General features: G+C 34.7%; 1 protein-coding gene across 3 annotated transcripts in view; it reads left to right on the top strand.

Moving 5' to 3' along the window:
• The window catches only part of ATRNL1 (attractin like 1), a 740,683-nt gene that overhangs the window by 91,782 nt on the left and 635,203 nt on the right, over nt 1-13,698 (top strand). For all 3 annotated transcript variants that reach the window (XM_043475348.1, XM_043475346.1, XM_043475347.1), the window contains one exon: nt 9,797-9,980. In XM_043475348.1, the coding sequence (XP_043331283.1) occupies nt 9,797-9,980 (184 nt within the window). The remainder of the gene's footprint in view (nt 1-9,796; nt 9,981-13,698) is intronic.

Genomic DNA, 13,698 nt, shown 5'->3' with positions numbered 1-13,698 from the left:
CAGATCATTGAATTGAGACTGAGACCTTTCTTCTTCTTTTTAAAAAAGAATTGTTAAGAATTTCCAAGTCAGTAGTTCTCAAACTTAATACCTAGGAACCACGTGGCGGGTTGTTAAAATAGATCACTATGCCCTAAACTCTGATTTTCTTATTCATTATGTTAAGATTGTTGCCAGGGAATTTGCATTTTTAAAAAGTTTCCAGGTAATGCCAGTTGATGCTTCAGGGAACCACTGTTGAAAATGACCACTGTAAGTACTGCTTTAGCTATATCACATACGTTTTGAAAGAGGCTTCTTCTTTCTTGTTTCTATTTAGTTCAAAATGTTTTCTGCTTTTTTTTTTGTGGTTCTTTTCTTTGGCTCCCGGGTTGTTTAGTGGTATTTTGTTTGATTCATATATATATGAAGATTCTTCTGATGTCTTTCTTGCCTTTATTTCTGGTTTAATTCTACTGTTGTCAGAGACTATATATTTTACAGTTAAATTTTTTCTTGAGTCTTATTTGCTGACCCAGAATATGGTCTACCTTGGTGAATGTTAAAGCAGATACATCTTCTGCTGCTATTGGTTGTGGTGTTCTATAAGTGCCAGTTATATTATGGTTGATAAAATGATTCAAGTCTTCTGTCTCTTTACTGGTATTCTGTTTAGTACTTTCCTTAGTTCTTGAAAGAACATTGTGGATTTCCAGTTATGACTGTGGATGTATCTATTTCATTTTTAACTTCTACTGGATTTTCCTTTACTTGTTTATTTTTAATTTTTAAAAAATTAGTTAATTTTCTTAAATTAAAAATTTAATTAATTTATTCATTTATTGATTTATTTTTGGTTGTGCTGGGTCTTCATTGCTGCACCCAGGCTTTCTCTAGTTGTGAAAATCAGGGACCACTTTTCTAGTTGTGGTGTGTAGGCTTCTCAAAATGGTGGCCTCTCTCATTGTAGTGCCTAGGCTCTAGAGCACACACATTTAGAAGTTGTAGTACATGGGCTTAGTTGATGGAATTAACTTAGGTTATGGAATTCCAGCTGAACTATTTCAAATCCTAAAAGATGATGCTGTTAAAGTGCTGCACTCAGTATGTCAGCAAATCTGGAAAACTCAGCAGTGGCCACAGGACTGGAAAAGGTCATTTTTCATTCCCTTCCCAAGAAAGGACAATGCCAAAGAATATTCAAACTACCACACAATTGCATTCATTTCACATGCCAGCAAGGTAATGTTTAAAATCCTTCAAGCTAGTTAAGAGCAGTTCATGAACCAAGACCTTCCAGATGTTCAAGCTGGATTTGGAAAAAGCAGAGGAGCTAGAGATCAAATTTTCAACATGTGCTGATCATAGAAATGGCATATGACCCAGCACATGCTGGAGAAAAGCAAGAGAATTCCAAAAAAGCATCTACTTTTGCTTCATTGACTACGCTAAAGCCTTTGATTGTATGGATCACAACAAACTATGGAAAAAGAGATGGGAATACCCATTGACCTTATGTGCCTCCTGAGAAACCTGTATGCCGGACAAGAAGCAACTGTTAGTACTGGACATGGAACAATGGACTGGTTCCAAATTGGGAAAGGAGTACATCAAAGGAGATACTGTCACCCTGCTTTTTAAACTTATATGCAGAGAACATCACGAAAAATGCCAGGCTGGAAAATCACAAGCTGGAATCAGGGTTGCTGGGAGAAATATCAATAACCTCAGATATGTAGATGATACTACTCTTATGGCAGAAAGTGAAGAGGAACTAAAGAGCTTCTTGATAAAGGTGAAAGTGGAGAGTGAAAAAGCTGGCTTAAATCTCAACATTCAAAAATTGAAGATCATGGCATTTGGTCCCATCACTTCATGGCAAATAGATGAAAAAGTTAACAGTGACAGATTTTATTTTCCTGGGCTCCAAAATCACTGCTGACAGTGACTCAGCCACGAAATTAAAACCTGCTTGCTCCTTGGAAGAAAAGCTATGACAAACCTAGGTAGCATGTTCAAAAGCAAGAGACATCACTTCACCGACTAAGGTCCAGATAGTTAAAGCTATGATTTTTCCTGTAGTTGTGTATGGATGTGAGGGTTGGCCCATAAAGAAGGCTGAGTCCTGAATTGATGCTTTCAAATTGTGGTGCAGGAGAAGACTCTTGGGAACCCCTTGGACAGCAAGGAAATCAAACCAGTCAATCCTAAAGGAAATCAATCCAGAATATTCTTTGGAAGGACTGATGCTGAAGCTGAAGCTCCAATACTGGAAAAGACCCTGATGCTAGGAATGATTGAGGGCAGGAGGAGAAGGGGGTGACAGAGGATAAGATGGATGGTATCACTGACTCAGTGGACATGAGTTTGAGCAAACTCACGGAGATAGTGAAGGATAGGAAAACTTGACATGCTGCAGTTCATGGGGTCACTGAATCGAAAAGGACTTGGTGATTGAACAACAAGGCTGCTTCCTTCTGTCCTTCGTAGTTTCTTAGGATAAAGTCTGTCATTTGAGCTGTTATTCCCCTATAGGTTGTTTTTTTTTAAATTTTTCTGTAGCTGCTTCTGAAATGTTTTCTGTGCTTTTAGTTTTCAGCAGTTGCATTGTGGTGTGGATTTCATGAAATTTATCGTTTGTGGTTTTCTCAGCTCCTTGAATCTGTAGGACTATTAATTTGTTAACTATACTTTAAAATTTTATTTTTATAAAGGTTACTCTAGGGTTGATAATATGTATATTAGCTTATCAGATTCTACTTTTACATAGTATTCTATCACTTTACATACAGTGTCAGAAACTCAGAATAGTATTCCTGCATTTCCCTCTTTTTTCCTTTGTGCTTATATCATATCTCGTATGTTATGAAGAGCATAATACATTGTTACAGTTCTTAGTTTGGACAGTTAATCATCATTTACTGGGAGGGAAAAGGAGAAATGACACCTTGAGTATTTACTCATATATCAACCATTTCTTATACTCCTCATTCATCTATACAAATCCAGATTCTGTCTAGTTTCAAGTGTAATTTTTATTCAGTTTAAAGAACTTTTGGGGTTATTTTTTATAGGGCAAGTCTTCAATGATATATCCTCTCTTCTTTTTTTTCCTTTGTCTAAAAAAGGTTTTACTCACTTTGACTTTTGGAAAATATTTTGTGGGATATAGATTTCTACTTTGATAGTTACTTTTTAGTACAGAGTACTGGGTGAATGGTTTTCCCCCCTTCTCATTAATTTAAAAATGTAACTTCCTTGTCTTCCTCCTTCCTTGGTTTCTGCTGAGAGTCAACTAGCATTCTCATTTTTGCTCTTCTGCTTGTTCATCTTTATCACTTCATGCTATTCCTTGACATGGGTTTATTTCTTTATTTTGTCCTATTTTATATCATTGATCTTCTTGGTTTTATGGATTTACAGAGGTCATTAAATTTGAGATACTGTTTTTTCCAACACTATTTCTGTTTGCCACTGGCATACTTCTGAAACTCCTATTAGATTAGGCTACTTGATATTGTTATACAGGTCCCTGATATTCTGTTAATTGTTTTTCATTGTTTCTGTTTGTATGCTTCATTTTGAATAGTTTCTATTTTAGTATTTTAAATTTCATTGTTCTTTTTTCCCATAGTGCTTACTCTTGTGTTAATTCTATTCAATGTATTTTTCATTTCCAGGGATTCTTTTTGAGCCTTTTTTTAAATCTCATGTTCATATTTTCTCTAACACTATTGAATGTATTTGAGTGGATTTACAGTAGCTTTTGAAGCATTCTCTTCTTTTAATTCTATCTTCTTTGTTATTCTGTGTCACGATTGATTTTTCTTCTTATTATGGATCATGTTTTCTTTGGCCTCTATGCTTGTTAATTTTTTAATGCATTTTGAATATTGTATGTTTTTACTCTGTTGACTGCTGGGAACTTTGCTGTATTCCTTTAAAGAATGTTTGACATTGTACTAACATGGGGTTAAACTTCAAGTGTAAATATTTTGGGAGATTGCTTCTGAGGTCTGTTACAGTGGATCCAGAGTAACTTTTAGTTTATGGCTAATGTAATGCAGTATTTCATTCCTTTATATCCAATATTAGATTTCCTTTTCAGGACTCTACCTAATGCCTCCTATAGTATGAGATCTATCTTCTGTGGCTGCTGGGAGCTCAGATTGTTCCCAGCCCTGTTTGAGATCCAGGAGTGGTTCAGTCTACTAGTTTCTGGTGGTTCTTTCCATGGCTTTAAGTAGTTTTCTCTTATGCACATGCAAATCAGTACTCAGCAAAAACTTGGGACATTCCCGCCGATCTCTTGAGCATGCACTCTGTAGAAACCACATATCTGGTATTATTTCCTATGAATTCTAGCTTGTAGGACTGTTCTTTTCAAATGCTGATCTTTGTTTCCTCAACCTGGTAAGATCACCAGAATCTGTTTGCAGTTAAATCCCCCTTTTTGCTCAGTGATGAGGAATTTCTTCTCAGCATATGTTTGAGCAATCACAGGGCTCACCCTGTTTCTCTTTTCTTTAAAATGATAATTCTGTGCTGCTTGTTCTCCAGTATCATTTTTAATATTTTCTTCTGCTTTTTAAGTTGTTTATGCCAGGCTGTTAAATGCTATCTAAATATTTCCTTCATAGCCTGATAAAGAACTCCTGATATATATGTCATTTTTGCTTTTTACTTTTGCAAAATTATTCTGTTGTTTCAGGTATTTGTGTATTTATTGTCTCTCTCTTCTCTTTAATGAATTGGTGTTTCATTTTTAATAAATTGGGACTGTGGTAGAGCATATTACAGAATTAAAAACAAAATTCATGCATGTGCAAATAACATATCAATCTTAAATACGTTTTCTGAAATGACTGATATTTTGTTACTTTAAATGTTTATTGAGACAAAATGAAACCTTGTACTATGTGCACTTTTCCAAATGCAAAAATAGTAAGAATAAAATGAGAGTGTAATCATAATTAATTTTACATTTCAAGTTTATCACCTATATCTGAACAAAACTGTTTTCTTAATTTTTCATCTGAAACTACCATATCACTCTTTCTTATTTGAATTGCTGGTGACTAAACCTTGAGAGATTCTGCAGGGGTATTTAGTAACTCACTTTGGTGTCAGACTTGTGTCATAGCTCTTACACTTTTAGTTTTTTAAAATATTTAATGAGTAGTTGAGTGCAATAGTGTATTTCATGATGAACTTTCCGTTGCTAGTAGGGTGATATATTTTTTTCCATTTAAATTTTAACTTGAGAAAATTGTAAATTCACATACACTTGTAAGAAGTAACAGAGTGATCCTGTATATCCTTTATGCTGTTTTCCTTGGTGGTAAACATCTTGCAAAAATATAGTACAGAATTACAACCTGGGTATTAACATTGATACAATCCACTGATGTTCAGATTTCTCCAGTTTCATTAGAACTCATTTGCATGTGCGTGTATGTAGCGTGTGTAGATGTGTGTGTATATTTAGTTCTGGGCAGTTTTATTGCATGTTGTCTCATGTATCTACCATTGTAGTGTCTGTCAACACAAGAATCCCTCACAGTATCTTTTTTAGACCATACCTACTTCCTTTATGGTTCAGTGGTAAAGAAACCTCCTGCAGCCCAGGAAACGTGGGTTTGATCCCTGGGTCGGGAAGATCCCCTGGAGAAGGAAATGGCAACCCACTCCAGTATTCTTGTCTGGAAAATCCCATGGACAGAGGAACCTGGTAGGCTACAGTCCTTGGGGTTGCAAAAGAGTGAGATACAACTCAGTGACTAGACAACAAGAACAACAACATCTCCCAAATACCCTTATTCCTTTCCCATCCCGTCCTAACCCTTGACAGTCACCGATCTGTTCTTTATGTAATCTTACAATTTTAAGAATGTCATAAATGGATCATTTAATTTAAGGTAACTTTGATATGTTAGTGCCTAAGTCTGCTATTTTATTATTTTTGTTTGTTTCCTGTTTCTTGTGCCTCTGTTTCTCTTCACTTGTTTCTCATGGGTGAACTTAACAAGTTTTAGAATTCAGTCTTGATTTATTTATAGTGTTTGTGAGTGTATTTCTCTGTATAGTTTTCTTAGAGATTGTTTCTTAGAGTTTGTTTTGGGTATTAAAATATACATAAGTGAGTTGTCTGTCTACTAGTATCAACATTTTACCACATCAAGTGAAACATGGAAACTTTGATTTACATCCCTCACTTTCCCCACTTCTAAATATCATTGTTGTGAGTGTCAGATGATGTTATAGTTTTTGTTTCCTTCATCATATATTATTTGTAAGCCTCAAAGAGGAGGAGAGTTTATTGTGTGTACTCACATATCTGCTTTATTTGTTCTTTCCTGATGTTCCAATATTCTTTTATCATTTCATTTGTCTGAAGAATTTTCTTAAGCCATCCTTTAAGGAGAGGGCCACAGATTTCAAAGTCTTTTAGTTTAGTTTAGCGTTTTATTTTTAAGTAAAAAAATTTTTTACTGTGCCATATGGCATGTGTGATCTTAGTTCCCCGACCAGAAATTGAACCTGCACCACCTGCAGTGGAAACATTGAAGTGCTGAGTCTTAACTACTCAACTGCCGGGGAAGTCTGTATGTTTATGTCTTATACACAATTTGAATGTTTTCAGCCACCATTTTTAAAAATAGCTCTTTCAGTTCCGTTCTCTTTCTTCTCTTCTTGTGGGATTCCAGTGGTACAAATGTTGGACCAATTGTTCTTGTCCCAAAGGTTTCTTAGACTGTTTTTTTTTTTTTTTTTTTTTTTTTAAGTTTGTTTTCTCTGGTGTTCAGATTGGGTAAATTTTACTGCTATATCCTCAAGTCTACTGATTCTATCCTCTGTCATCTCTACTATTGAGTCTATCCAGTTGACTCATATTTGTTCCTGTATTTTCCTTTCTTCCTTCCTTCCCTCCTCACTCCTTCCCTCCCTCTCTTCCTTCTTTCCTTCCTTTGTCTCCTCACCCCCCCCCCCCTTTTTTTTTTTTGCTGAGATTTGTTGTTTCAAGATAACTTGTAGTTGCTTGTTGTAAGAGTTAGTGTCACTTGACTGATCTGGTTCTCAACAAGACAACATGACAAGTGATTTTTTTTTTTTTTTTTTTTTAGTATCTTGGACATTTTGGCTTTTATATTGGGAGTCTTTGAGTCTTACTTAAATCTTCTATTTTAGCAGGTTAGTCACTCTGTTTAGGTTTAGCATTAAGACCTTGTGGTGGGATCTCCTTTCCAATCTCAGGCCTTTAGGGAAAGTGGAACTCTTCCCCTGTCTGCTTGTTGTAAGCAGTGTTTGGTGAATCCCTCTTGCTGGTGCTCCTAGTGTCATCTGGGGTTATCCATGGGGGTTCCCCTTCAATTTGCGGGAGGAGTAAGCCTGCTTTTTATTGCTGGGTTATGAGTTGAGAAATGCTGGGCTGACTAGCCTTCTTTTGTTGGGTCAGTGGTAATGAGATATCCATCTGATAGTCTTGGAGGCCCTAAGAATCAGCATTCCTCCTTACACCTTTCATATTTCTCCTGTGGTTGTCTTTGGGACTGTTTACTGGATTTGTTAAGGGAGCCTTTGGGCTTTCCTGGTGGCTCAGAGGTTAAAGCATCTGCCTGCAACGTGGGAGACCTGGGTTCGATCCCTGGGTCGGAAAGATCCCCTGGAGAAGGAAATGGCAACCCACTCCAGTATTCTTGCCTGGAGAATCCCATGGATGGAGGAGCCTGGTGGGCTACAGTCCATGGGGTCGCAAAGAGTCAGACACGACTGAGCGACTTCACTCACTCACTTCACTGGGTTTGTTAGTGGGAAGGAGAGGGAGAAATTAGTCTATGCCAACTTTTAAACATTTGGTGTGTTAATTTTTTTAACTCTAAATTTCCTTAGTTGTAAGGAAAGGATAGCAATAGTAAACTTTCAAAGGTTTCATATTATCAAATGAACTAGTGAGATACTCCCTGAGACATAATGTATACTCTAGATGTTGATGCTATAGCTGATTGCCAGGTTGCTTATTACATCCTTGTTTTTAAGAACAAACTGAAACTCCAGTGAGTCACAATGTAGGATTGTTTAAGTTACCATCAATGCAATAGAATTTAGCTAATGAAAGTGAAAGCAATAAATGAGATGTGAAAAGATGCCCAGATGTTTTGTTAAGTGAAAATATAGTTGTAAAATGGCATGGTTTTTTGGTACAAATATTTATAGATATGTATGTACATGTAAGTCATATAAATTTATCCTGTCTATTGTAATACAATACTCAGAATTGTAGTTTCAAAATAATCTGAACATAACAATTTGTGAAAAATAGCTCTAGATAGTGGGGTAGAGGAGAAGGTAACATTAACTGTTGCATTATATACCTCTTTATTGCCACAATATTTTTTAGTAAGAAGTAGTTTTATCTTTTTTTATTAAAAGAGAATGTATAAAAACATGAAAACTTGCAGTTTGGCTGTATATAGCTTTAATAAGTGGTTTAAGAATATTAAAGGAATGCCCATTCGTTACAAGAATACTCTGAAATTTCTTTAAATATGTTTCGTTTTCTCTGAGTAAAATTGGCTTTAACAAATCCTTTCTGATACTTCCTTTATAACTACTTTTATGATTGATGAAGTATCATATTCTTTACTACCTTAAAATTGTGTGAATGTAAAGAATTTTTAAGCATCATCTTTATTTTCTGTTACTTTGAGTATTTCAATGAGCTGTCTAGGATGCCAAAGTTTAGGTGACACATTTAGAGGGAAGATGCAAGTGTGATGTGATTGGATATTTAAAGACTAATAACAGATTTCTGTATGGTTGCTCTTTATAAATTCCTTTAAGGCCAAAAGATATGTATTTTTTTATTTGCATATTTGCAAAAGCATGCCTTGCATATGATTAGAACTTGTGTCAGTGAATTTGCTATAGAAATGAGAGTCCCTTCTAGATGTATCAAGTAGAATGGGACTTAAAATAGGGAGTTAATTACAGTAGTACTAGAGACACCAAAATGAGGGAATTAGTCAGGAATCTGGAGCTGCTGCATACCCAGGCTGGAACTTGGGACCACGTTTGTAAGTGAGCTGCTTACAGTAGATGCTGCTTCTGCCCCTAAGCAGGTGCCGTGCCTGCTTCTCTTGCTGTAAAACCACCACTGCCAGGGCCCCGTAGCCCCCTACCTGCTCCTGCTGCTAGAGAAGAAAGAAAGTAGAGTGTCTGTCTTCCCTTTGCCTTCTGGCCTCTCCCAAGTACTTTCATTACTGGAAACTGATGGTAACAGAGCTGTCAAATGAGTCTTGGGAATTTAATTTTTAGGTGTTTATCAGTAATACAAAGGACTCTTAGACGGGATAGTGAGACTCATAATCAAGAGAGAAAAGACTAGCTCAGTGCTAAAAATTGTGAAGACAAGAGTCTTATCTTTTTAGTCTTTATAATGTCGGTGACTGACTCAGCCTGTAACGTAACAACCTCTCATGAACTTTTATTAAATCTTTCTTTTTTCAGGGTTATTTACAGATACAGAAATATGTGTGAGAATAAGGTTTAGTTTTTTCTTGCACATACAAAAATTTGATATTTTCAATATTTCAAAGTTTAATTAAAATCTATGAAGAGACCAGTTTTACTCATCTTCTGTCTTTAGCACCCAACATAGTAACTAGCACATATTTAATACTTTAAAAAAATTAAATTATTATTAGATGTGCTTTACTTATAAAATGTGGTATTAGAATGAATTAGTTGGTAGTTTGGTGGTATATTAGTTTTTTAAAAATACTATTTAAGTTCACATTTTATCTTCTTTCTCTTATAGCATCAAACACTTGGCTTGTTCCGGAAACTAAAGGAGCTATTGTTCAAGGGGGATATGGCCATACCAGTGTATATGATGAAATAACAAAGTCCATTTATGTTCATGGAGGCTATAAAGCATTACCAGGCAACAAATATGGATTGGTAGATGACCTTTACAAGTATGAAGTCAACCCAAAGACTTGGTGAGTATATTGGGCTGAAGTATGATGGGAAAATTGGGCACTGTTCTATTTTATATTTGTATAATAGTGGTGTTTATTAAATATTTTCAAGGAGGTATTCTTGACTTTTTTCCATCTTTTTTCAACTAATGGTATTCTATTATGTAGCAAAGGCACTACATAATACATTTTCTGTGTAGCCATCTTTACAGTAAATGATTGACTTACAGTATTTTCCAGTCCTGTAGATAGTCTTGTTCTGTATAAATCACTCATAAGTGCTGATACTGTGTGCAGTTCAGAAGAGCAGTTTTCTTACCAATATATCTTTGAGTTTTGACATTATCTGTGCTGAGATTTGTTCATCTTTACAGTCATATTTTATAGTCAGTTGTAAATTGTAAAAGCATTTCTTCAGTTTCATCATCTAGTTTCCTGTGAAATACAAAGCTGTGACATTTAGGTAAATTTTCTTTTATTGTTGTTATAAATAATACTACAATGTACATCTTGAACCAGTCATTTTACATAAGCAAGAGCTTCTCTAGGGTGCATATCTAAAAGTGAAATTGCTGTATCTGAGGATGTTCACATCCTCATCTTTAGGACACATTTAGCAAGCCTGATTGCTTTTTGAGTCACTGTGGTAACGTACCACTTCCTCCAGCAGGGTATCACTGTTCTTGTTTCTTCATGGTCCCACCAATGCTTGATAATTATGAGGATATTTTCCTTTTGCCAGTGCAATGAATGTGAATGGTATTCTACTGATATTTTAATGTGCATATCCTGATTGATAGAGTGAATAAGCATATTTTTATGTGTTCATTTGCACTTGTGTTTTCTGTTTAGTGAATTGCTTATTCACAGCCATAATTTTTTCTTTATGTTTCAAATATTAACTTTTCATTTATTGATTTTTCTATGTATATGAGTTTTATTGACCAATATGCTATTTTTTATATAAAGTTTTTATTATATTTGGAAAAATTTCGGCAGTTATTTCTTTTTAAAAGTTTTTGTTGAAGTATAGTTGATTTACAGTGGCGTGTTAGTTTTAAGTATACAGCAAAGTGAAGCATGTATTCACTCTTTTTTAAGATTCTTTTTGTTGTACTCATTTTCTTTTCTAAGATCTGGAAAGTGACCAGTTTTTTGTTCTGAGATACTTAACATTCTTTTAAACTTAAATGAAATTAACTATATTTTTAAATGAAATACAGTTTTCCACTGAATTGTGATTTGTTCTGTCCCCTTCACTTTCACACATATATTCTAATTTTTACTTTACTTGAAAAAAAAGAAAGAATTAAAGAAAATGAAGACTTTTCCTTTGAGTAGTTTTGCTAATTTAAATTTTTTGTTTTTAGTTTAAATAAAATGCAGTATTATATTTTAGTAGATAGGCTACTTTGCTGAACTTTTAGAAAATGTGTAATTGGAGAAATTATTTTTCAGTGGTGAAGTTGATTATTCTGGACTATAATTTCCACTTAAAAAATTTAGAAATTACCTCTTTTTAAGGCATGAGAGGACTATAAAGGCAGTAAGAATATGTTGGTCAAGATTTAAGAGAGGTAAATGACAAAGGAAGTATGACTGGCATTTTGTTCAGCTGTTGTTCTTGAGACAATTGTGAATCCTGAAAACTTCCTGAGAAACTGAGCAGAACTTTTGTCAATCAATATGGAGGACCAAACTGTATTTCTAGGTGTGCCAAGGAAGAGAGATCTTATTACATACTTAATCATGTACTCTGGTCCCTGAGGTTCTAAACCTAAGAGTGAGGATAAGCTTATCTTTGAAACATCATGGTCTTTGATTGGATTATGGTGATCTGCCCATGGCCTAAATTGGTGACAGCAAAAGTAAATCTTCTCTTGAGTAAAATAGTATCATACAGAGGCTCAAATTAGTTCATTTACAATATATGTTGCAGAACAAAAAATAAGAAGTCTTAGAAAAAGAAAAACCATGAAAAAAAACCCAGCCATTTGAAATATACCAATAGGATAATGGTGGTTTCATAAAGAAACTATAAAATAATTAGGATTTTATGATCGAGGAATTAAAGGTAGGAAAATATTGGCAGACAACTGGAAACTTATACTAACTTGATTACTAAATAATCGAGTAGAAATTATAGAATTGGAAAATTGATTATTTACAAATTCTTTGGATATGTTTAACAGCAGGTTAGACATAGCTGAGGGGGAGGTTAGTGAAACAGAAGATGGGTCATATTGAAATGAAGAAAGACAAAGAATGAAAAATAAAAGAGGGAAAGAAATATGAGGGACATGTGGAAATATTGTAACATGCATGTGATTGAAGTCCAAAGAGGATTGAGAAAATAGTGTAGAGCACTATTTGAAGTCTCAAATGCCTGAGAATTTTCAAAAGTGACAAAAGATGTCCACCTACAAATTGAGGAAATTCCATGAGTATGAAGGGGTGAGTACAAAGAAACATACACTTAGAAATATCATTGTAAAACTGATGAAAACCCAAATAGAGTGACAAAAGCCACCAGAGGGGGAAAAGACACATTCTCTTTAAAGGAACAACACTAAGACTGACAACTGATATTTTTTTAACTGGAAAAATGGAATCTAGAAGACATGGTGTCTTCAAATGGCTGAAGGAAGATAATCATCTGTCCAAAATTACCCAGTAAAAAACCCTTAAAAAACCAAAACAAAGAATAGACTTTTCAGAAAAACAAGAATTGAATTTGACAGTAGCAGATCTGCAATACAGGAAGTACTGAATAAATAAAGAAAATTCTATTGAAGTAGAAGAAAAATAATCCTGGATACTGGAGGGAATAGAGAAATGGGAAGGGTAAATCTAAGTGATTATTTATTGTGAAATAGTATAATGGTAATTATAAAAAAGCCCTCTATGTCCAACAAGTGAATAGAGGGAAAAATGAGAAGACCACTTAATGCATTTGGAAGAAAACAAGAAAGGAATGGAAAGGGAGCAAAGTAAAATTGGGACAAATACAAAGGAAGATGGTTTCATGGTAATTGCTTCCCTGGTGGCTCAGAGACTTGGGTTCGATCCCTGGGTCGGGAAGATCCCCTGGAGAAGGAAATGGCAACCCATTCCAGTACTCTTGCCTGGAAAATTCCAAGGACAGAGGAGCCTGGTAGGCTACAGTCCATGGGGTTGCAGAGAGTCGGACACGACTGAGCTACTTCACTTTCACTTTCATAATGGTAATAGAGGCTTAAATATATCAAAATTTAAATGCTTGGTAATAGCAGCACATAACTCAGGAAGAAGGGTAAATATTGTTCAGTGTTTCTAAGGTCTTGGTGTTATATGGGAATTAATTAGAAAACTAATTTAAAGTGGACATAAATAGTTAGGAATTTATATTGTAATCATTAGGTAACAATAAAGCACTCTATGTTCAACAAGTGAATAGAGGGAAAAATGAGAAGACTACTTAATGCATTTGGAAGAAAACAAGAAAGGAATTGAAAGGGAACAAAGTAAAATTGGGACAAATATAAGGGAAGATGGTTTAATTAACTCCAAATATGTCGTAATTACACTAAAAGTGAGGAAGTAAATATTCCAGTTACACTAAATGTAAGAGACTAAATATTCCAATCAAAAGCTAAAGATTTTTAGACTGGGTATAAAAATTAAAGCCTAGCCATATGCTTCTTAGAAAATATACAAAAAGTATAAAGGTATTTAGAGCAATTGAAAGTAAAGGGTGGAA

Source organism: Cervus canadensis, chromosome 8, assembly GCF_019320065.1.
Source record: "Cervus canadensis isolate Bull #8, Minnesota chromosome 8, ASM1932006v1, whole genome shotgun sequence".
Classification (NCBI taxonomy): Eukaryota; Metazoa; Chordata; class Mammalia; order Artiodactyla; family Cervidae; genus Cervus; species Cervus canadensis.
This window is presented reverse-complemented; position numbering and strand designations above follow the sequence as displayed.